General features: G+C 49.4%; 1 protein-coding gene across 6 annotated transcripts in view; it reads left to right on the forward strand.

The window, feature by feature from the left end:
* The window catches only part of LOXL3 (lysyl oxidase like 3), a 135,810-nt gene that overhangs the window by 65,360 nt on the left and 45,018 nt on the right, over positions 1-25,432 (forward strand). For 5 of the 6 annotated variants that reach the window (XM_040334018.1, XM_040334021.1, XM_040334022.1 and 2 more), the window contains 5 exons: positions 7,142-7,376; positions 7,459-7,639; positions 8,378-8,532; positions 17,398-17,565; positions 20,655-20,814. In XM_040334018.1, the coding sequence (XP_040189952.1) occupies positions 7,142-7,376; positions 7,459-7,639; positions 8,378-8,532; positions 17,398-17,565; positions 20,655-20,814 (899 nt within the window). Of the gene's footprint in view, positions 1-7,141; positions 7,377-7,458; positions 7,640-8,377; positions 8,533-17,397; positions 17,566-20,273; positions 20,430-20,654; positions 20,815-25,432 lie in introns of all 6 variants that reach the window. The other variant, XM_040334019.1, reaches the window with a different exon arrangement.

Below are 25,432 nucleotides of genomic sequence, written 5' to 3' on the forward strand. Positions count from 1 at the left end.
GGTGGGGGGGGAATATGGTGGGAGGGCCTTCTCCGGGGTGTCATGTTGTCTGCTGGTGTTGTGCTGTTGGTGGTACGATGTGGTAGAAGTTGTGCAGTTTCTGGGGTGTTATGTGATCTACTGACTTTGTGGTGTCGGGGTGGGATGTGGTGGGGGCTTTGCAGTTTATGCGGTGTCATGTGGTATGATGACCATGCGGTATTTTTGGTGGTATGTGATTGGGGGGCTTTTTATTTTTTTGGGGTGTCATGTGATATGTTGGCCTTGAGGTATTTTTGGTGGGATGTGGTGGGGGCTGTGCAGTTTTTGGGGTGTCATGTGATCTTCTGGGTGGGATGTGGTGGGGGCTGTGCAGTTTTTGGGGTGTCATGTGATCTTCTGTGTGGGATGTGCAGTTTCTGGGGTGTCATGTGATCTTCTGGGTGGGATGTGGTGGGGGCTGTGCAGTTTCTGGGGTGTCATGTGATCTTCTGGGTGAGATGTGGTGGGGGCTGTGCAGTTTTTGGGGTGTCATGTGATCTTCTGGGTGGGATGTGGTGGGGGCTGTGCAGTTTTTGGGGTGTCATGTGATCTTCTGTGTGGGATGTGCAGTTTCTGGGGTGTCATGTGTTCTGTTGGCCTTGCGGTATTGGTGGTGGGGATGTGATGGGTTTTTTTATTTTCTGGGGAGTCATGTGATCTTCTGGGTGGGATGTGCAGTTTCTGGGGAGTCGTGTTGTCTGTTGCCCTTGTGGTATTGGTGGGGATGTGATGGGGATTTTCTGGGGTGTCATTTTGTCTGCTGGTCTCTTGGTGTTGTCATCCTTGGCAGGCGGCCATGGTGGTTGCATGGCGGCCTCTTGCTGCCATGTGGTAAATATGTGACATGTTGGTGTCCTGTACGTGGCTGGTCACCCTGGAGGTGGATGGTTGATTATTACTGGAGAAAACCCTGGCTTCATTTTGGGGGTAGGTCGGGTCAATAGCATTTTTCTTTCTAGTTTTGGATGGAGTGGGGAAAGATTAGAATCTTTGTTAGGATTTTCCTGCCATCTCAGGCTTCATCAGGCGGATTCCGGCTCACTTCCTGTCCTGATGACAACGATTTCCCAGACAGGAAGTGAGGGAAACTCACCAACAGGAAGAGTTCTTCTTTTCCTTTTGTAGAGTAGGGAAAGGTTAGAACCTCTGTCAGCATTTTATTTCCTCTGTGTTCTAGTTGTAGATTTCCCTCACTTCCTGTCTGATGAAAGTGTTGTCACCTAGACAGGAAGTGAGGTGAAATCTCACTAACATAATACGGGGGTTCCATCCTTCCCAACTCCATACACAACTAAAGAATGTAAAGGTTTGGCATGACGTATACCCAGCATGAGGGAAACATGGCAGCCGACATTGTGAGCCCCTCTTCTGAACCTGCTTGTTACTGGCTGCCATGCTCATCCTCTGGCTTCTCACACTCAAAACCAGAACACAGATCAGGACTTTACTACTTACCAGGTGACCAACCATGAACAAGTATGTAGGTGAGGTAAAGTCAAAGGAGCAGCATGGAGCCAGGCAGTTGGCATTTCTTGAAGTAGATCCACAATAGCATTAGGGATTATTGTAAATGATCCCATGAATGTGATTGAAATTATGTTTTAATCTTCGTCTGCAGCAGTTGGAACTTTCCATGACAACTAAATATAGAATTTCTCTTCCTTGCAACCACGGCAACGGTACTGTGAGCAGAGAAGATTGTCTATTGTTCCCTGCTCCTGTAATGGGCTCACTGCTGATTCCTCCTGTATATGTGAGGTGGACATGGTGCCTTCCTCCTCCAGGACATGGACTGTCTCCTCTGAGATCTCAGTGGACATCAGAGTTTGGATTCAGGACTTGGCTTGTCTCCTCTGAGATCTCGATGGACATCGGAGTTTGGATTCAGGACTTGGATTGTCTCTGAGATCTCAATGGACATCGGAGTTTGGATTCAGGACTTGGATTGTCTCTTCTGAGATCTCAATGGACATCGGAGTTTGGATTCAGGACTTGGATTGTCTCTGAGATCTCAATGGACATCGGAGTTTGGATTCAGGACTTGGATTGTCTCTGAGATCTCAATGGACATCAGAGTTTGGATTCAGGACTTGGATTGTCTCGTCTGAGATCTCAATGGACATCGGAGTTTTGATTCAGGACTTGGCTTGTCTCCTCTGAGATCTCAATGGACATCTGAGTTTGGATTCAGGACTTGGATTGTCTCCTCTGAGATCTCAATGGACATCAGAGTTTGGATTCAGGACTTGGATTGTCTCGTCTGAGATCTCAATGGACATCGGAGTTTGGATTCAGGACTTGGCTTGTCTCCTCTGAGATCTCAATGGACATCTGAGTTTGGATTCAGGACTTGGATTGTCTCCTCTGAGATCTCAATGGACATCGGAGTTTGGATTCAGGACTTGGATTGTCTCTTCTGAGATCTCAATGGACATCAGAGTTTGGATTCAGGACTTGGATTGTCTCCTCTGAGATCTCAATGGACATCAGAGTTTGGATTCAGGACTTGGATTGTCTCCTCTGAGATCTCAATGGACATCGGAGTTTGGATTCAGGACTTGGATTGTCTCTGAGATCTCAATGGACATCGGAGTTTGGATTCAGGACTTGGATTGTCTCGTCTGAGATCTCAATGGACATCGGAGTTTGGATTCAGGACTTGGATTGTCTCTGAGATCTCAATGGACATCGGAGTTTGGATTCAGGACTTAGATTGTCTCCTCTGAGATCTCAATGGACATCGGAGTTTGGATTCAAGACTTGGATTGTCTCTTCTGAGATCTCAATGGACATCTGAGTTTGGATTCAGGACTTGGATTGTGTCTTCTGAGATCTCAATGGACATCTGAGTTTGGATTCAGGACTTGGATTGTCTCTTCTGAGATCTCAATGGACATCGGAGTTTGACTTCAAGACTTGGATTGTCTCCTCTGAGATCTCAATGGATATCGGAGTTTGCATTCAGGACTTGGATTGTCTCCTCTGAGATCTCAATGGACATCGGAGTTTGGATTCAGGACTTGGATTGTTTCCTCTGAGATCTCAATGGACATCTGAGTTTGGATTCAGGACTTGGATTGTCTCGTCTGAGATCTCAATGGACATCAGAGTTTGGATTCAGGACTTGGATTGTCTCCTCTGAGATTTCAATGGACATCGGAGTTTGGATTCAGGACTTGGATTGTCTTCTCTGAGATCTCAATGGACATCGGAGTTTGGAGTCAAGACTTAGATTGTCTCCTCTGAGATCTCAATGGACATCGGAGTTTGGATTCAAGACTTGGATTGTGTCCTCTGAGATCTCAATGGACATCGGAGTTTGGATTCAGGACTTGGATTGTCTCTGAGATCTCAATGGACATCAGAGTTTGGATTCAGGACTTGGATTGTCTCTTCTGAGATCTCAATGGACATCTGAGTTTGGAGTCAAGACTTGGATTGTCTCCTCTGAGATCTCAATGGACATCAGAGTTTGGATTCAGGACTTGGATTGTCTCCTCTGAGATCTCAATAGACATCGGAGTTTGGATTCAGGACTTGGATTGTCTCCTCTGAGATCTCAATGGACATCGGAGTTTGGATTCAGGACTTGGATTGTCTCCTCTGAGATCTCAATGGACATCGGAGTTTGGATTCAGGACTTGGATTGTCTCCTCTGAGATCTCAATGGACATCAGAGTTTGGATTCAGGACTTGGATTGTCTCTGAGATCTCAATGGACATCAGAGTTTGGATTCAGGACTTGGATTGTCTCCTCTGAGATTTCAATGGACATCGGAGTTTGGATTCAGGACTTGGATTGTCTTCTCTGAGATCTCAATGGACATCGGAGTTTGGAGTCAAGACTTAGATTGTCTCCTCTGAGATCTCAATGGACATCGGAGTTTGGATTCAAGACTTGGATTGTGTCCTCTGAGATCTCAATGGACATCGGAGTTTGGATTCAGGACTTGGATTGTCTCTGAGATCTCAATGGACATCAGAGTTTGGATTCAGGACTTGGATTGTCTCTTCTGAGATCTCAATGGACATCTGAGTTTGGAGTCAAGACTTAGATTGTCTCCTCTGAGATCTCAATGGACATCGGAGTTTGGATTCAGGACTTGGATTGTCTCCTCTGAGATCTCAATGGACATCGGAGTTTGGATTCAGGACTTGGATTGTCTCCTCTGAGATCTCAATGGAGCAGTTGAGTTTACTTTCAGGGCTGGTGTTGTCCATACTTGTCAGAGTCGGGTCTCAGGAATGACCCTCAACGTGTCTGTAGTTCAGCTTCATTTCAGGACCGGTGATGTCCATACTTGTTGAGGTGAGTTCTCAAACACGACCCTTGAAGACTTTGTAGCTCAGTTTACTTTCAGGGCTCATGATTAGAAAGCCACGGAAGACCCTTTAAAAGTCTGTGGGAGAAATCAAAAGTGCGGATTTTAAAGGTTAATATACAAGTTATTGTCCTAAAAAGTGTTTGGGGACCCGGGTCCTGCCCCAGGGGAGTGTTTGGGGACCCGGGTCCTGCTCCAGGGGAGTGTTTGGGGACCCAGGTCCTGCCCCAGGGGAGTGTTTGGGGACCCAGGTCCTGCCCCAGGGGAGTGTTTGGGGACCCGGGTCCTGCCCCAGGGGAGTGTTTGGGGACCCGGGTCCTGCCCCAGGGGAGTGTTTGGGGACCCGATCCTGCGCCAGGGGAGTGTTTGGGGAAAATATTCCTTTAAATTTCGTACCTGTAGTATGCCTGTAAAGTAGCGCATGTTTCCAGTGTTTAGAACTGTCCCTGCACAAAGTGTCATTTCTGAAGGGAAAAAAAGTCATTTAAAACTACTCACGGCTATTCATGAACTGTCGGGTTCCGGCAATACAGATCAAAGTCATTGAAAAAAATGGCATGGGTTCCCCCCCAGTCCATTACCAAACCCGCGTTGCGTCAGAGGGGGGTGGGGTCACCCGTACATGTCACTGGGTAACCCCGGCATTTCCCATTGCATCAGAGGGGGGCGGGGTCACCCGTGTACTATTTGACAGCTGTCACGGCGGGAGAGCATCATACGGCGGGTGCTTCCCATGGAGGCAGGATCGTGTCAGCGATTTTTTTTTTCGTATTCCCCGGTCGAGAATGGATTTACATCGCTGGAATTTGTATTCTTTTTTTTTTAACAATTTACATGGGGGGGCCGGGATCTGAGATGTGCCCTTTTTTTAAGGGGACTTCCAGATTCCGATAAGCCCCCCGCCCACAGACCCCCACAACCACCAGGCAAGGGTTGTGGGGATGAGGCCTTGTCCCCATCAACATGGGGACATCCTCCCCATGTTGAGGGCATGTAGCCTGGTACGGTTCAGGAGGGAGGGTGCTCTCTCATCCCCCCATCTTTTCCTGCGGCCTGACAGGTTGCGTGCTCGGATAAGGGTCTGGTATCGATTTTTGGGGGGACCCCCACACCATTTTTTTTCATTTTGGCACGAGGTTCCCCTTAAAATCCATACTGAATGGCCTGGTATGGAATTTGGGGGGACCCCCACACATTATTTTTTTAATTTTGGTTCGGAGTTCCCCTTAATATTCATACAAGACCCAAAGGGCCTGGTAATGGACTGGGGGGGAACCCATGCCGTTTTTTTCAATGACTTTTATCTGTATTGCCGGGACCGACAATTCATGAATATCCGCGAGTGATTTTGTATGACTTTTTTTCCTTTAGAAATGTAATTTTGTGCAGGGACAGTTCCAAGCACGGGAAACAAGCGCTACTTTACAGACATACTATAGACACCCCCCAGGTATGAAATTTAAAGGAATATTTCACTTTTATTATTTCACTTTAAGCATTATTAAAATCACTGCTCATTGATCATTTGCATTGATACATGTCCCCTGGGGCAGGACCCGGGTCCCCAAAAACTCCCCCTGGGGCAGGACCCGGGTCCCCAAACACTCCCCTGGGACAGAACCCAGGTCCCCAAACACTCCCCCTGGAGCAGGACCCTGGTCCACAATCACTCCCCTGGGGCAGGACCCTGGTCCACAATCACTCCCCCTGGGGCAGGACCCGTGTCCACAAACCCTTTTTATGACAATAACTTGCATAGTAACCTTTAAAATTCGCACTTTTGATTTTTCATGTTCGTGTCCCATAGGCTTTAACGGGCTTCGCACAAATGTCCATACTTGTGGGAGTCGGGTCTCAGGACTGGTGATGTCCATACTTGTGGGAGTCGGGTCTCAGGACTGGTGATGTCCATACTTGTGGGAGTCGGGTCTCGGGACTGGTGATGTCCATACTTGTGGGAGTCAGGTCTCAGGACTGATGATGTCCATACTTGTGGGAGTCGGGTCTCAGGACTGGTGATGTCCATACTTGTGGGAGTCGGGTCTCAGGACTGATGATGTCCATACTTGTGGAAGTCGGGTCTCAGGACTGATGATGTCCATACTTGTGGGAGTCGGGTCTCAGGACTGGTGATGTCCATACTTGTGGGAGTCGGGTCTCAGGACTGATGATGTCCATACTTGTGGGAGTCGGGTCTCAGGACTGGTGATGTCCATACTTGTGGGAGTCGGGTCTCGGGACTGGTGATGTCCATACTTGTGGGAGTCGGGTCTCGGGACTGGTGATGTCCATACTTGTGGGAGTCGGGTCTCGGGACTGGTGATGTCCATACTTGTGGGAGTTGGGTCTCGAGACTGGTGATGTCCATACTTGTGGGAGTCGGGTCTCGGGACTGGTGATGTCCATACTTGTGGGAGTCGGATCTCGGGACTGGTGATGTCCATACTTGTGGGAGTCGGGACTGTTGATGTCCATACTTGTGGGAGTCAGGCCTTGGACTTGGTCCCTTAACAAGCTCGTAGTTGAGTTCCATGGGATGTCATTGTGACTGGAGACTCTGATCCTCTGGGTCCCCCGTGTCAGGGTGACAACTTTGTTTATCTTGCTCGTATCTTTGCCGTGGTTGTCACTTCAGTGTCTTCTGAGAAACAAACCCGTCTGTTGCCTCTACAGCTGATTCACCGCCAGTCTACTTTGTGGCACACCGTCAGCGGTGAACTCGTGTTATTAGGGAGAAGCTTGGCCTGGTTTGGATCATTTGCACATTGTCAGTTGTCTGCTCTCCTTTTCTTACACAGGTTGTACCTGGAGAAGCAGAAGCCATCCTTTCGCTTGCACTCAGTGAAATGTGGCGGCACTGAAGTTCACCTTTCTCTATGTCCCTTCGAGTTCTACAAAGTGAACAGTACAGACAGCTGTCAAGACGGATCTCCGGTTGTGATAAGCTGTACAGTTGGGCCGGCCTTTGTGAGTCATGGAGCTCCAGCCCAGGCCGCCATGAAGAAGAAGAAGGCATCACAGCAACAACGTGAGGTCAGTGATTCTTCTTCAATGGGCCTCTCAAATCTACCGAGTGAAGAGTACCGGCCATGTTTATTCATGCTCTTCATTGCAGGAGCTCATTCGGCTAAAGGGAGGCTCTCGTCCAGGAGAAGGCCGAGTGGAAGTCTTAAAGAAGGGAGAATGGGGAACAGTGTGCGATGACCGTTGGGACGTACAAGCCGCCAGTGTGGTGTGTAGACAGATGGGCTTTGGAAGTGCCAAGGAGGCTTTAACAGGGGCGCGAATGGGGCAAGGTGAGAGACCAAGAGGATCTCAAATTAGACATTAATGAATGTAGGTGCTACCATACACAGCTGTATAATCACCCATATAGAGGGCTGTGATGAACCCTCATCCTCCACAGGACTATGTCCGCCGTGTCCAGTACCACACCATCCAAGATCTTTTAGCCCACCCATTCACCAGACAACACCAGTGTAGAGTGGCAAACAACAAACTGATTTATTATCACACATGGACACAACAGTTATCCCACTCGGGACCATCACCCCTCCCTTTGGAATTTCGGGGCGGGGTAAACTGTCCAATCAGCAAGTAGAGCTGTTGGAGGCATCCCTCCCCCCCACACACCCAGAGCCATGGCAGACAGAGACAATAAAACAATGGAATACAACCACATCCCAAACGATCTCAGCAAAAGAGTCCAACAGCATGAGACAACACACAATATATACATATATACAAGATTCCAGTGTGGCTGTAAAGAGAGTCCGTCTAGTACAGATCAGAATGGAGTTCTCGGGCACCCCACCCAAAGTGACTCCCGTCACAAGGGCCATTTATCCAACTGTCCATTCACAGGTTGTGTTTTTGGTCATTTAACATTTTATAAATATATTTTATCAATGTTTCTTTAATTTTCTGGTTAGTTTGAGAAATTCAAAACATATCCGTGCACTTTTCTGAAGTTCATGGATAGATCCTGAGGAGTGTTATCTAGAATCCATTGACAAATCATCCTTCTGTCACAGGCATGGGTCAGATCCACATGAATGAAGTGCGATGTACGGGCAGAGAAGACTCCCTCTTTGACTGCCAGTACAAGAACATCACACAGGAGGACTGCAAACACAGTGAGGACGCCTCCGTCAAGTGCAACATTCCATACATGGGGTATGAGAACACGGTCAGTAACGCCATGCTTTCCTCTATAAGATTATCACAAACCCATGAGATCCGTAATGTCAAGTTCTGATTATTGCATAGATTGTGATTGTGGGAGAGGCAGAGAGAAGGGAAGAATCTGTGGACTGATGTGTGGATGGGAAGAGATGGAAGAGTCTTCAGAAGACTATGGGATTGTGGATGGAGTGGAGTATATGGAGTGATGTGTGGGACATGTGGGTGTTCTCTAGAGGAGGGGTGAGGGAAGAGTATGGGATTGTGGATGGAGTGGAGTATATGGAGTGATGTGTGGGACATGTGAGGGTTCTCTGGAGAAGGGGCGAGGGAAGAGTATGGGATTGTGGATGGAGTGGAGTATATGGAGTGATGTGTTGTGGGACATGTGGGGGTTCTCTGGAGAAGGGGCGAGGGAAGAGTATGGGATTGTGGATGGAGTGGAGTATATGGAGTGATGTGTTGTGGGACATGTGGGGGTTCTCTGGAGAAGGGGCGAGGGAAGAGTATGGGATTGTGGATGGAGTGGAGTATATGGAGTGATGTGTTGTGGGACATGTGGGGGTTCTCTGGAGAAGGGGCGAGGGAAGAGTGAGGGATTGTGAATGGAGTGGAGTATGTAACGGACATATGCATGCTGCCGGGACAGTTATAATCTTCATGCAGGGAGGACTACAAGGAACTGCATGGCTTGTCACAATTGGATGTACCACATTGTATTCTGAGCTCAAAGGGTTAATTGGACAAGTCTCTTTCATTGCTGAATGCTAATGTTCCCTTTGCATAGCTAATGAGAACTCTCTCTTGTGTAGGTAACAGCCCCCTGTGAGGTGTATGCTGATGGGGATTATGTGTGAGTGATAATTGTTTTAAAGGTTAATTGAATTCTATTGAGAAAGGAATGTGCCTAGCCAGGAAATGTTAAGTGGTTTGCGGTGCCGAAGCGTCTAGAGACTGGTCAAGTGATTAATTCAAGGAGATGTCATTGTTTCAGGGGGTCTGTGTTGAAGCCCCCTACTGGGTGAAGGGGGGGGGCGGAAACTGTCATTGTTCTTGTAACAGTTGTAAGCAGATATAAGCAGGTGAAATATGCCAAATAAAGTCAGTCCTGCTTGACTCTGCAAACGTAGCCCGTCTCGTTTCTTGGAAGGGCGTTCGGTGGGATATACCGGCGGTACCTGCATATCGCAGCTTGCCAGGGAAAAGGACGACTCCACGGCTGAGACCCTCACACTACATGGGTAGCCGTTACATTGGTTGGCAGCGGTGGGATGGTCCTTTTATCCAAAGAGCAAGTGCTGAATGGAGTCGCAGTACGCCAGGCTGAAAAGATCCACACTGAAAGATCTATTGGAGAGTCGTGGTAGGAGCGCCATTAACAGACCACGGAGGGAGCTGATAGCTGAACTGCTGGAGCTGGACGAAATGGATGGATCCATGGAAGGAACTGAGCCCCTTGCACCGGTCAGCAAAGAAGATGTAATTACTGGGATTGTACAGCGGAGATTATCCTTGTATCCAGAAACGTCCGTGGAACTAATCAACCAGCTGTTCCGGGAAGCAAGGGAAGAGATACAAACGAAGAGGGGACAAGAACTGGAACTGGTAAGAGCGAGACAGCCCATTACACCTGCAGTTCCTACCCCCCACCTGCTGCTACAGGAAAGAAAATACCGTTCACTGCATTTAAAGCTTTTGTAGAAAGTGAGGAGGAAATCGATGGATATTTGGCAGATTTTGAGAGGCAGTGCTCACTACACCAGGTACCACCAGACCAATGGGTCACTATTTTGTCGGGGAAATTGTCGGGCAAAGCCAATGAAGCCTTTCGGGCTCTTGCTCCAGAGGATATTTTACAATATCAGCAAGTTAAAAAGGCGCTTCTAACCCGATATGCCGTAACGCCAGAAGCCTACCGCCGGCGCTTCCGGGAGTCCAAGAAGATGGCTGTGGACTCCCACATGGAATGGGCCAACCAGTTACAAAGGGTGGCATCCCTTTGGGTCCAAGGGTGCAAGGCCAACACCGGGGAGGAAGTATTGCAGCTGTTCCTAATGGAACATTTCTTCCAAGACCTGGCCGCAGACATACAAGACTGGGTACGAGATCGCCGTCCCGCTAACTTAAACGAGGCGGCTCGGCTAGCAGATGAGTACGCGGAGACAAGGAAAGTAAGCCAGGGTACTATGCGGCTGGCTCAGAAGGTAGAACCGCGTACTCCAACCGTCACCCCACGCCCAGAGTTTCGGGCTCCAGTCCCACCACGTCCTCAGGGGCCTAGCAACTACCCCCGGGATTCGCCTAGGGTGACGTCCCATCACTGCAGCGACACGGGACATATTGCTCGTTATTGCCCTCTGAGCGCTACAAATAACAACTGGAGACGCACAACACCCAACACAGAGGTCACTCCATCACGTCCCTCTGCGGCCCACTGCCTGGAGACCGAGGGGGGCCCTGAGGAATGTCTGGGAATTTGGTATGAGGCAGACCCAATACAAGCGGCCTCTCCGGATAACCGTCAGCATCACCGTCAGGAGGTACGAGTGAATGGACAAGTAGCACAAGGCCTAAGAGATTCCGGGACTACTATCACTCTGATTCAAAAACATCTGGTAAAGCCAGAGAACGTGTCCACTCGCACAGTTGCCGTCCGGGTCGCAGGGGGTGCTGTATTTTGCGTACCCACCGCCCGGGTGCACTTAGACTGGGGAGCCGGGTCAGGAAAGACCACAGTTGGTATCATGGACAACCTACCTGCCGAGGTGGTGCTGGGCAACGACATTGGCCCTCTGACTTCGGCTTATTTACCTACACCTGCTGCTGCTTGTCCCGTGACCACCCGCGTTGCTGGAATCAACCCGCTTGCTGCTGAGAACCGGGTAAGACAACCTTCCCCGACATGTACTGTAGATCCGGCACAATATCACAGTCTAAAATGGGAATGTGACAAGTTGGCCAGTGAGAAATCAGAGATGCAACGACACTATGTCATGTATTATGAGATGTCCCGTGGCTTGAACATTGAAATGCACAAACAGGCGGAAATTGTCAAAAGATTAAATGGGATTTGCATCCAGGTGGTGCCGTATCTGTCCCAAGAGCATCAGCAACAGGTTTTGGGAGCCATTGAGAGAGCAAAGCAAGTGACTGTTCCAGAATTGAATTATATTATTCACCGTCACCATCAGCTACCGACCTGGTAAGCCAATGGGAAGGCCGACGGACTGTCCAGGCAAACGGAACTTTTACCCTAACAGCAGACCGGACATCCCCGAGTTGATCCGAAAAAGATCAATCCGGGTCTGCCGGAGTGTTCCACAAAAGGGGAGTAGTGTAACGGACATATGCATGCTGCCGGGACAGTTATAATCTTCATGCAGGGAGGACTACAAGGAACTGCATGGCTTGTCACAATTGGATGTACCACATTGTATTCTGAGCTCAAAGGGTTAATTGGACAAGTCTCTTTCATTGCTGAATGCTAATGTTCCCTTCGCATAGCTAATGAACTCTCTTTTGTGTAGGTAACAGCCCCCCTGTGAGGTGTATGCTGATGGGGATTATGTGTGAGTGATAATTGTTTTAAAGGTTAATTGAATTCTATTGAGAAAGGAATGTGCCTGGCCAGAAAATGTTAAGTGGTTTGCGGTGCCGAAGCGTCTAGAGACTGGTCAAGTGATTAATTCAAGGAGATGTCATTGTTTCAGGGGGTCTGTGTTGAAGCCCCCTACTGGGTGAAGGGGGGGCGGAAACTGTCATTGTTCTTGTAACAGTTGTAAGCAGATAGAAGCAGGTGAAATATGCCAAATAAAGTCAGTCTGCTTGACTCTGCAAACGTAGCCCGTCTCGTTTCTTGGAAGGGCGTTCGGTGGGATATACCGGCGGTACCTGCATATCGCAGCTTGCCAGGGAAAAGGACGTCTCCAACGGCTGAGACCCTCACACTACATGGGTAGCCGTTACAGAGTATATGGAGTGATGTGTTGTGGGACATGTGGGGGTTCTCTGGAGAAGGGGTGAGGGAAGAGTATGGGATTGTGGATGGAGTGGAGTATATGGAGTGATGTGTGGGACATGTGGGGGTTCTCTGGAGATGTGGTGAGGGAAGAGTATGGGATTGTGGATGGAGTGGAGTATATGGAGTGATGTGTTGTGGGACATGTGAGGGTTCTCTGGAGAAGGGGTGAGGGAAGAGTATGGGATTGTGGATGGAGTGGAGTATATGGAGTGATGTGTGGGACATGTGGGGGTTCTCTGGAGAAGGGGTGAGGGAAGAGTATGGGATTGTGGATGGAGTGGAGTATATGGAGTGATGTGTTGTGAGACATGTGGGGGTTCTCTGGAGATGTGGTGAGGGAAGAGTATGGGATTGTGAATGGAGTGGATTATATGCAGTGATGTGTTGTGGGAAATGTGAGAGTTCTCTGGAGATGTGGTGAGGGAAGAGTATGGGATTGTGGATGGAGTGGAGTATATGGAGTGATGTGTTGTGGGACATGTGGGGGTTCTCTGGAGAAGGGGTGAGCACCTCCAAAACCTCTTCTAGGGGGCAGCAATTCCGTCCAGTTTCCTGACCAAAGAGTACAGAGAGTAACAACTGCAGGGCAGCAGAGGTGGTGATCCTGATCCATGTCATGGATCGGATGGTTTCTCTGCACAGAAAAAGCGAGTCCATGTCTCCGGTTTCTCCAGTGCCATCTTTTTTTGGTGAATGAAAATTTGGTTGGTAGGAATGACTCTTCAGACCTCCATCTCTGGTCCAGCAGAGCGATCTCTGGCCATACTGTATGTTGTTTGTCAAGTCTCTATGGCCAACTTATTTGGTCAGGTGAATAAAATCTTTAGGGGAGCGATGGCCCGGTGAGATGAATGTCTGACTCGTTCTACATCTACAATCCCCATTTTCAGATCAGTCTGCAAGTCCTGAGAACATCTTCTCTATGGATGAAGAGAAAATTCTGGACAGCCGCACTCACAATCAATGCCTTTATTAAAAATTAGGTGTAACGATCAGGGGTTAACGCCGTTACGATATTCCATTCCACCAACCCACGACAGCTTCCGACACTTCACAATCCAGCAGACAGGGCCCATTGGATTTCCCCCCAGAATAACGAGACACACAGCTCTGTTCTCTGGTTCCAGACAGACAGATCTTTTAATGGTAAAACTCAGGCTTTTATACAGTTAGAAGCCCCAAGAAACAATAGCTTAATTCCACCCACAACATGACACACGGAGCTCAATACACATTCCTTTAGATAATGACATTCAGATAATCTACATGAGCTAATTACTAGTCATTTACCCAGACGTTCCGACTCCGCAATAAGCTATTCTCACCTGCTACACAATACACATTCCTTTGGTAAACATAAGTCAGACATCTGACCTTTTAGAGTGTGTTAATTCACAACACATATTATCATCAATAGAACTTTCACACAATACAGTGTTAGTTAGCATAGCACCATGAAATATCTTAGGAGCCAGGCTTAATTAACACAATAGACAATAGAATGCAAACACAGCTTTCATCCCTACAGCCAGGTAGCTGTAGGTGATTAACATCTCAACAGTCTATGTTCCACATTGAAGGAGACACTCTCCTATTGACCTGTTGGGGTCAGAATGAACAACTTGTAATATTTCAAGATATCCTGCAATACATGAATTATCATTACTGTCCCATCTCATGTAATCCAAGATATCAGTTCTCAGTCATCCTATGCCCCTAGTGGACATAGGATGACCCTAGACCCAAGAGTCATTGGTGAAGCTGACACAGGAGTACCCCACATCCTTCAAGAGCCTCTGGGTCCCACGGGCCCTCCCATTACATCTCTCCCCTTTCGGTGCGAGACTAACACACTGGAGGGGACCCCAGACGGGTTGACTCCGAAGTTAATCCATAGTTCCATTCCTCCAATGCTGGTATCCTTACAGTACCCCAAATAAATTGCTCCAAACAGAGCATTACTCACCCAGCCAACCTCTGCCTCTCTCAGAGAACATGCCTGCCGCTGGGGAGAGGCCTGGACTGGCCCTTCTCCCTGGAGTCCTTTCAGCCGCTGGAGAGAAGACAGGGTGACTGGGCTCAGTTCATCATGCTGTTGGGGATCTGGGCCAACTGCCCCCCATCCCTGGGGTATACCAGTGGAGACTGAAGTCCCATCCACTGGTGGTAGGTGAAAATCCCCCGATGCTTGTAAAGCAAGGCTGACATCCTCCTCTCTCAGTGACGCACCATTTTCTGGGGTTGTGTCAGTGAAGACTGAAGTCCCATCCACTACCCCAGGAACTCCCTCTTCCGTTAGTTGAGAACAGAGGCTTGTGGCACTCTGCTCTGTTGCCAGCTCTTCTGCTGGGTTGCTGTGAGTGGAGACCACAGTCCCATCCCCCAAAATCAGCTCAAGCTGCAGTTGTGTGCAACGGTCAGCAGCATCCTGCCCCGCTGCCAGTGATTCAGCTGGGAGTAAAAGCTTTACCACCTCAGCTTCTTGCTGGATAGAAGGGCCAACTGCCCTAGCCCCCTGGAACTCCACACCATCCGCTTCCGCTTTGGGAATGGCAATCTTCATATTTTCCACTGCCGATTCATCAGCCAGGATTTCAGAGCTGTCATCTGAAATTTCCTCATAGTCCCAGGCAACGGGAGCCCCACCCTGCTGCTGAGCAGAGTCTAGAAGCTGTCTGTAGGCGATCTCCAGCTCCCGTACCTGGACGGCCAGAAACTCCAAATCTTCCTGCAACCAGTGCCTTTCCGAGACATTCAATTTTTGCTCTCTGTGCTCCATTATGTCCTCCAAGCGCCACTCCTGATCATCCCCGAAGTCAGGATCACTGGACATCCTCCAATACAACAATCCCAGGCCATCATAATCAAAGCCTTCCGTGGGGCTGTCATCTGCTGACCACGGGCACTCTTGGGCTACACACCACCGCTCTCGTCCAACCGCATCTCTGCCCGGATCAGCCTGCTTAACTCAGCTGTCCACTCCTGCTTCGGTTGTTCCCCCAACAACGGAATTCATATGTCATACTGCGACCAGTACCTTACATGGATGGAGGGGAGGACCTTTCCCTGGTGTTGCTGCTCAAGAGCTAGCGCTTCCTTTCAGAGTTGGCAACAAATCACATCCAACCATCCCAGCAGGGCCTCCTCTGATACTGGTCCTCTGTGCTGTATCCGCATCTCTTGTAACCTCCTTCTGAATTCCTCTTCCATGGAGACTGGTATCTGCACCTCTCCTCTCTCTTCAGTTGGTGCTGCTGTGACTTCTGCTGCTGCAGCACCTCTTTGATGTAGCCAAGTGGCATCCACAGCCGCTATACCCAGGTCTATGATCTCCGGTGGAGGGTTAGGACCATACTGTGCCAGTCCACGTCTAACAGCCCGATCAAAACTTTCTTCCTCGGGTGTCCTGTCTGTTACGCTGGGCCTCTCAGCTCTATCCATTTCGACAAGTTCTGCGATAATGTCCCTTTTCTTACGGTTGCTGGCCGATCTGCCCCGGCTCTCCAGTAAGTCCTTAAGGGAAGAGAGCTTCAGCAGTTCATACTGTCTCTCCCTTGTCCTGTGTCCTCTTGCAGCCGTCCTTAAGGCTGTGGAATCATCCCACTGCTGTGCCACCAATTGTAACGGTCAGGGGTTAACGCCGTTACGATATTCCATTCCACCAACCCAAGACACCTTCCGACACTCCACAATCCAGCAGACAGGACCCATTGGATTTCCCCCCAGAATAACGAGACACAGCTCTGTTCTCTGGTTACAAACAGACAGATCTTTTAATTGTAAAACTCAGGTTTTTATACAGTTAGAAGCCCCAAGAAACAATGGCTTAACTCCACCCACAACATGACACACGGAGCTCAATACACATTCCTTTAGATAATGACATTCAGATAATCTACATGAGCTAATTACTAGTCATTTAACCAGACGTTCCAACTCCGCGATAAGCTATTCTCACCTGCTACACAATACACATTCCTTTGGTAAACATAAGTCAGACATCTGACCTTTTAGAGTGTGTTAACTCACAACACATATTATCATCAATAGAACTTTCACACAATACAGGGTTAGTTAGCATAGCACCATGAAATATCTTAGGAGCCAGACTTAATTAACACCATAGACAATAGAATGCAATCACATCTTTCATCCCTACAGCCAGGTAGCTGGAGGTGATTAACATCTCAACAGTCTATGTTCCACATTGAAGGAGACACTCTATTGACCTGTTGGGTTCCGAATGAACAACTTGTAATATTTCAAGATCTCCTGCAATACATGAATTATCATTACTGTCCCATCGCATGTAATCCATGATATCGGTTCTCAGTCATCCTATGCCCCTAGTGGACATAGGATAACCCTAGACACAAGAGTCATTGGTGAAGCTGACACAGGAGTACCCCCACATCCTTCAAGAGCCTCTGGGTCCCACGGGCCATACCGATACAAGAGGTAATAATCCAAAAAATACAAGCCACAGCGGAATACAGGAACTGACGCGTTTCACACTTTGCTTATTCATAGCACTTTTGAATAAGCACTTTTGGAAAGTGTGAAACGCGTCAGCTCCTGTATTGCGCTGTTTGCTGTGGCTTGTATTTTTTGGATTATTAACTCTTTTTTAATTGATTTTGAGTGTGGCTGTCCAGAATTTTCTCTTCATCCAATTGGCTAAGCTTAGCCTGCACCTGCTCCTCCCATTTGGAGGAGAGCTACATATCCAGACTCCCTTCCTAGAGCTCCATCCCTCCTCAACATCTTCTCAATGTCGTATGAAGAAGACCAGACTCATATGTGCCAAAGAATAATTCTTTTCACTGTAGCTCCTTCTATCTTGACTCCCAGATCCGCCTGCATGGGGGGAGATCCCAGCATGAGGGGCGGGTGGAGGTGTTATGGGGACCTCGAGGACAAGAACGCTGGGGCCTGGTGTGTGGAGAAGGCTGGGGAAGTAGAGAGGCCAATGTTGTCTGCCAGCAGTTGGGTCTCGGATTCGTCAGCAGTGCACTGAAGGTACGTAGAATCTACGCAGGGTCCCGGAGATAAAGAACTATAGGGGGCGCCAAAACCAGCAAAAGTGGGATATCAGGCGATTCCAGGCGATTCCAGGATGCATGCATAGCACCGAGCAGAATGCCGGAGGGGACCGAATGTAGGACTAGAGGAAGCATTACATAGGAATAACAATTGTGGGGTCCTCAGAGGGAATAATGGGGGGTCTATAAGGGGCAAGGAAATATCATGGTAAGACCTCCGCTGATACAGATAAATGGCTCTTCTTGCAGCTGATTGTTGGTGGCTGGGATTACTAACCTCACCTTTCAGTGCTGCTCCTCTCACCCTCAGCTATGTGTACACTTTTATATACCACGAGGGTTAGCCCCCCCCCCCCCCCCCAATGGAGGTATAGAGTCTTGAGATGGAAGCAGATGGTATATAAAGACAGATTGCCCCCCTTCATTCCAGAACTGGGGATCGAGAGACACCAAACCAAGGACTATGGCCGCACACAGAGGCAATGTGCAGAACAATGGTCACAACAGAGTCATGTCATAAGACCGTCACGTGTCAATGCAAGGAATGGAAATGTTCTCCATCAAGGAGGCCTCAGACTAATATGGAGTTGTAAAATACCAACATTTATAGGCGTGCGCACAGAGTGTGCCGGATGTGCCCAGGCACACCCTAATCACTCCATGCGCATTAGTGTTATCGCTCTGTGTAGCAGCAGGAACATGGGAAAGGTCTCCCTCTTACCGGCTCTGCCATAAGAGAAGTGTTTATGCTCTTCTTTCACTGTGCCGGCCCGGCAGGGAGATCACTGTGCTGGCCCGGCAGGGAGATCAATGTGCCGGCAGGGAGATCACTGTGCCGGCCCGGCAGGGAGATCAATGTGCCGGGTCATATATATGTAGATACGCACATGTGTGTTTGAGCTTAAGGGTGCAAACCCTAATACAAGACTATGCCAACCTTCTAGAACCTCAGGAAGAAAACGCATGAGCTTTCACACGGGACCGGCTCCTCCTTATCGCCTCGTTCCTCACAGATAAGGACCTGTTCCTTTTTTTTTCTTGTTGCATCTTTGGAGAAACTTTTCATATAGTCTTCTGTCACCCGTCCATGATTAGTCAGAAACACTGCAATACAACCATCAATGTTACATAGGGGCCCATGGGGCCTCAGCAGACACCACATAATACAACCAATGTTACATAGTTAGTCAGGCTGAAAAAAGACACAAGTCCATCCATGGGGCACTACCAGACCCCACACAAGAAGAAGACCAAATGCCCATGGGGCCTCAGCAGACACCACATAATACAACCAGCAATGTTCTATGGGGCCTCAGCAGACCCTACACAATAACGTCACAAAATGTCACCAGGAAACATAAAATAATACAACTATCAACTATCCATAGAGCACCAGCAGACACCACACAATACACCAATCTGATATTCAATGCAATATGACTAGCTAAGGTCTATGGGGCACCATCAGACATAATATGACTAGTTAAGGTCCATGGGGCACCATCAGACACCACACAATACAACAATCTGATATTCAATGCAATATGACTAGCTAAGGTCCATGGGGCACCATCAGACACCACACAATATGACTATCTAAGGTCCATGGGGCACCATCAGACATGACTAGCTAAGGTCCATGGGGCACCATCAGACATGACTAGCTAAGGTCCATGGGGCACCATCAGACACAATATGACCATCTAAGGTCCATGGGGCACCATCAGTCACCACACAATATGACCATCTAAGGTCCATGGGGCACCATCAGACACCACACAATATGACCATCTGATATCAATGAGTCACCAGTAGACACCACACATTACAGCCATCTAATGTCCATGGAGCACCAACAGACACCAAACAATATGACTATGTGATGCCAATGAGGCACCAGCAGGCTGGCAGAAGCTTGTTTTGGGGGGGGGGGGGGGGTGATAGGTTGAAAACCTTGGTACAATTGCTATTTTATTCTCCCTGATATGCCAACACCATAGATGTCTCTAGTGCGCCACCCTGCCTATCTCCACTCTAGGGTGCATATGGACATTCCTGATACCCCTACCAGCTGAAACACCCTGAGGGTGATACAAAGGACCTCCATCTGCTTTCTGAAGTCTAAGGCCAGCTCTGCTATTTTGCACAGCCAGCCTGACACCACGTCTCTCCTCTGGAATAGAAGGACACGGTTCTGGTCCTCGGTGAAGGATGGGAAGAATATCAGCCCCTCCACGTGGCTCCATAAAACTGACAATACAAGGAAAGGGTGGGATTCCGTGCTGCCACGTGCATGTCGCTCCTCTGTGCTGGTCTCTGTGCTGTAGGGTTGCTGTGTGTTGTCTGTGTGTATGGCTCTCCTGTGTAGGTGTTGGTGGTGTTGATGGATGGGCTGCTATGCTGTATGTTCATGGTTGGGTTCCAGGTAAGTCCGTCGCCTGCTTTGTTTCCTGTGGTCTCCCAGGAAGCCTCCAGTCTTGCCTTGTTGTTCACTTGTCTCCATGAATAAGCTTGTCTCTGCTTCTTGTAAATATGACATTTACCTCCCGTGTCCCTTCATATTTCTGATGTCCAGAGTCGCTCCCACCTCACGGTGTCCATGTTGTCTTACCATGTAATTGACCTCAATGTTGCTTTGTCTGATGTCTCTATGTCACTGCTTGCCGCACTCTGGCTGCCTCACAGATACGCATTGTTGGGGGGCGCACACGGTATGAGGGGCGCGTGGAACTGAAGCGTGGAACGTCTTGGGGTTACCTGTGCAGCGATGGCTGGACCACTAAGGAGGCAATGGTGGCTTGTCGGCAGCTCGGCTTGGGGTACTCTCTGCATGCTGTGACGGTACGTACAGTGGAGGGTCTTACCTGTCCCCATGTCATGTATATGAGAATAAAGTGTATAGGCCGAGGGGACCTCATAGAATGAATCACACAGTACCATATAGAAGAGGAGGGTGTGGGGGGGGGGGACGATAATCAGACTCTGCATGGTGTAATATTTCAGCATCATTTGAGGTTTGGAGTGTTTGTTCTGCTTGTGCTGTTATGTATCACTGTCTTCCCCCAGGAAACCTGGTACTGGGACACCAGCAATATGACGGATATGATCATGAGTGGGGTGCGCTGCTCCGGCACTGAGATGTCCCTACAGCAATGTACTCATCACCGGGCCGTCAGCTGCAAGAACACCGGCACACGGCATGCAGCTGGGGTCATATGTTCTGAAAGTGAGTATGATAATAACAATATTGGATGATAAGTCAGAGAATGGAAAGGAAAAGTCTTTAGCTCTGTAGGTTGGCAGGTGACGGGATTTCCCATGATCTGGTCTAGTCTACCATTGAGTGAAGGTCTTATAGAAGGTGACTATTCACTACCTTTGTAGAAGGGACCAGAGAGGCAATGGCTGTTCATGAAGTCCAGCTTCAGAGGGTGGAGAATGGTTCTTGAAGGTGGAGGAACACAGCTCATCAGGTGAAGGGTAGAAGGTGATGGCCTCAGGTTTTCGTCGGTGGAGGAACATGGATCATCAGGTGTAGGGTAGAAGGTGATGGCCTCAGGCATTTGTCAGTGGAGGAACATGGCTGATAAGGTGTAGGGTAGAAGATGATGGCCTCTGGTTTTTGTCAGTGAAGGAACACAGCTCATCAGGTGTTGGGTAGAAGGTGATGGCCTCTGGTTTTTGTCGGTGGAGGAACATGGCTGATAAGGTGTAGGGTAGAAGATGATGGCCTCTGGTTTTCGTTCAGTGGAGGAACATGGATCATCAGGTGTAGGGTAGAAGGTGATGGCCTCTGGTTTTCATTCAGTGGAGGAACATGGATCATCAGGTGTAGGGTAGAAGGTGATGGCCTCTGGTTTTTGTCAGTGAAGGAACACAGCTCATCAGGTGTTGGGTAGAAGATGATGGACTCTGGTTTTTGTCGGTGGAGGAACACAGCTCATCAGGTGTTGGGTAGAAGATGATGGCCTCAGGTATTTGTCGGTGGAGGAACACAGCTCATCAGGTGTAGGGTAGAAGATGATGGCCTTTGGTTTTCGTCGGTGGAGGAACATGGTTGATAAGGTGTAGGGTAGAAGATGATGGCCTCTGGTTTTTGTCAGTGAAGGAACACAGCTCATCAGGTGTAGGGTAGAAGATGATGGCCTCTGGTTTTTGTCAGTGAAGGAACACAGCTCATCAGGTGTAGGGTAGCAGATGATAGCCTCTGGTTTTTGTCAGTGAAGGAACACAGCTCATCAGGTGTAGGGTAGAAGATGATGGCCTCTGGTTTTTGTCAGTGAAGGAACACAGCTCATCAGGTGTAGGGTAGAAGATGATGGCCTCTGGTTTTTGTCAGTGAAGGAACACAGCTCATCAGGTGTAGGGTAGAAGATGATGGCCTCTGGTTTTTGTCAGTGAAGGAACACAGCTCATCAGGTGTAGGGTAGCAGATGATAGCCTCTGGTTTTTGTCAGTGAAGGAACACAGCTCATCAGGTGTAGGGTAGAAGATGATGGCCTCTGGTTTTTGTCGGTGGAGGAACATGGCTCATCAGGTGTAGGGTAGAAGATGATGGCCTTTGGTTTTCGTTGGTGGAGGAACATGGCTCATCAGGTGTAGGGTAGAAGATGATAGCCTCTGGTTTTTGTCAGTGAAGGAACACAGCTCATCAGGTGTTGGGTAGAAGATGATGGCCTCAGGTATTTGTCGGTGGAGGAACACAGCTCATCAGGTGTAGGGTAGAAGATGATGGCCTTTGGTTTTCGTCAGTGGAGGAACATGGTTGATAAGGTGTAGGGTAGAAGATGATGGCCTCTGGTTTTTGTCGGTGGAGGAACACAGCTCATCAGGTGTAGGGTAGAAGATGATGGCCTCTGGTTTTTGTTGGTGGAGGAACACAGCTCATCAGGTGTAGGGTAGAAGATGATGGCCTCTGGTTTTTGTCAGTGAAGGAACACAGCTCATCAGGTGTAGGGTAGAAGATGATGGCCTCTGGTTTTTGTCAGTGAAGGAACACAGCTCATCAGGTGTAGGGTAGAAGGTGAAGGCCTTTGGCTTTTGTTGGTGGAGGAACACGGCTCATCAGGTGTAGGGTAGAAGGTGATGGCCTCTGGTTTTTGTCGGTGGAGGAACACAGCTCATCAGGTGTTGGGTAGAAGATGATGGCCTTTGGCTTTTGTCGGTGGAGGAACATGGCTCATCGGGTGTAGGGTAGAAGATGATGGCCTTTGGTTTTTGTCAGTGAAGGAACACAGCTCATCAGGTGTAGGGTAGAAGATGATGGCCTCTGGTTTTTGTCAGTGAAGGAACACAGCTCATCAGGTGTTGGGTAGAAGATGATGGCCTCTGGTTTTTGTCAGTGAAGGAACACAGCTCATCAGGTGTTGGGTAGAAGGTGATGGCCTCAGGTTTTCGTCAGTGGAGGAACACAGCTTATCAGGTGTAGGGTAGAAGATGATGGCCTCTGGTTTTTGTCAGTGAAGGAACACAGCTCATCAGGTGTAGGGTAGAAGATGATGGCCTCTGGTTTTTGTCAGTGAAGGAACACGGCTCATCAGGTGTAGGGTAGAAGATGATGGCCTCTGGTTTTTGTCGGTGGAGGAACATGGCTCATCAGGTGTTGGGTAGAAGATGATGGCCTTTGGCTTTTGTCGGTGGAGGAACATGGCTCATCAGGTGTAGGGTAGAAGATGATGGCCTCTGGTTTTTGTCGGTGGAGGAACACAGCTCATCAGGTGTTGGGTAGAAGATGATGGCCTTTGGCTTTTGTCGGTGGAGGAACATGGCTCATCGGGTGTAGGGTAGAAGATGATGGCCTTTGGTTTTTGTCAGTGAAGGAACACAGCTCATCAGGTGTAGGGTAGAAGATGATGGCCTCTGGTTTTTGTCAGTGAAGGAACACAGCTCATCAGGTGTTGGGTAGAAGATGATGGCCTCTGGTTTTTGTCAGTGAAGGAACACAGCTCATCAGGTGTAGGGTAGAAGATGATGGCCTCTGGTTTTTGTCAGTGAAGGAACACGGCTCATCAGGTGTTGGGTAGAAGATGATGGCCTCTGGTTTTTGTCGGTGGAGCAAAAGACATGAGGTTCTGGTAATATTGAGCCACAAGTCCAATGGATTGGGGACATGAAGACTTTGGCTCAGTTAGTTTATAATGAAGATTGCAGCATGGGTCTGGTGGGTTCAGGAGGAAGAGAAGAGATGGGTTGCAGTTTTTATTAGGGGTGTTAAGATTTGGTTCAGCAAAGAGACATGGACTGGAGACTGGACCATTGGTCTGGGTGGTCCATAGCATGGAGGAGAAAAGACAAGGTGCTGTAAATATAGAGCAGATCCAGTGTACTGGGAGGTAAAGACTCTGGATCAATATACTGTTAGAGAAGAAGATTGGGTCTGGATGGTCCCCGGAGAGGATAGAGGGGTGGATGAAAAGTATGGTCAGTACACAGTTATGGAAGCATGGGGGGATCTGGTGTGAAGGAGAGACAGCATGCAGACAATGTAGGATTAGATTGGGGGGCATATAGACTATAATCTGTACACCGTTGGGGTCTGGTGGCTCGTCCAGGTGGAGGAGAAATGGGGTGCTATTAATATAGAATAGGCCCATTGGATTGGGGAGCATGTAGACCAGGGGTGCCCGACCTTTTGAAGAGCGAGGGCCACAAAAGCAAATTGGTAACTGGTCGCGGGCCACAAAGAGCGGAGCATGGTGAATTCATGTGCAGGAGAGACAGGATAATATAGAGTTGGGTTGGATTGAGGGAGGGGGCATATAGACTTTGGATAGTACACAAGTAAGGAAGCATGGGTCTGCTGGGTTTATGTGGAAGAGAGATAGAGGTGCAGTTCATAAAAGTCCACTGGATTGGGGGTACAGCCTATAGCCAGTACACAGTTGAGCAAGCATGGACCAGGATGGTAGAGGTAGAAGATAGACAGGCGGGGGCGTGTCCAAGATGGCGAAGTGAGCAGAAGCTAATCCTCTGTGCTCCGCCGGCATCCGCTCTTACATCCGAGCCATCGACACCGGATTACTCTCCTGCGGCCTGTCGGGGATACCCCACGTTGCTGTGAACCTGGGGAGCCGGTCGGGGGATCCCTCCGTTTTGGATTAGCTGTGTGGGGATCCACACCATCTCTTTCCGGGCCGGGCCCGGCCTTCCCCCGGGACGCGCGGCTTCGGCCTGTCCTGGACGTCCATCCTGCTCCGGTGAGGGGACCCTGAGAGGCTATATCACCACCCCGACACCTAGGGACCAAGCTGGGGCACTTACCTCCCGATCCGGCCCTTCCTCGCGGGATCCACGCTAGGCCGCACCGAAGCCGCGGCCTCGATTTCCACCTCGCGGACCCGCGGTAGCCACGATCCCGCCCAGCTTATTGCACGCCCGCCACCGCAGACCCGGCACCTGAGGACCACCGCTGCCGCACTCGGCTCCAGCTCCGGCCCGTCCTCGCGGGACCCGCACTAGGCCGCAACGAAGCCGCGGCCTCGATTTCCACTCGCGGACCCGCGGCAGCCACGATCCCGCCCAGCGAGCGGGCGGGGAACTCCGGACATCATCGGCTGCTGATCCGCTCCGGGGGACTGCCGCGGAGGCGCTTCCTGCCCGCTCCTGCTCCACCGCAAGGGCCTTGGACTGGGCCTGAACGAGGCCGCGGCCTGGATTTCACCTTGTGGCCCCCCTGGTGGCCACGATCCTGCCCACCACACAGGCGGATCCGGCGGGTGGTCTGCTTGCTGGGGGGCCCCCCGGAGGGTCTAGCAGCTGCGTCTACCTCCCCCTTGATCCGGTTCCCCCCCCCTTGCTGAGAGCTGAGGCCTTGCGGTCCCCGAGCCTGGGGGTACCACCACCGT

Source organism: Rana temporaria (assembly GCF_905171775.1).
Source record: "Rana temporaria chromosome 1 unlocalized genomic scaffold, aRanTem1.1 chr1e, whole genome shotgun sequence".
Taxonomy (NCBI): Eukaryota; Metazoa; Chordata; class Amphibia; order Anura; family Ranidae; genus Rana; species Rana temporaria.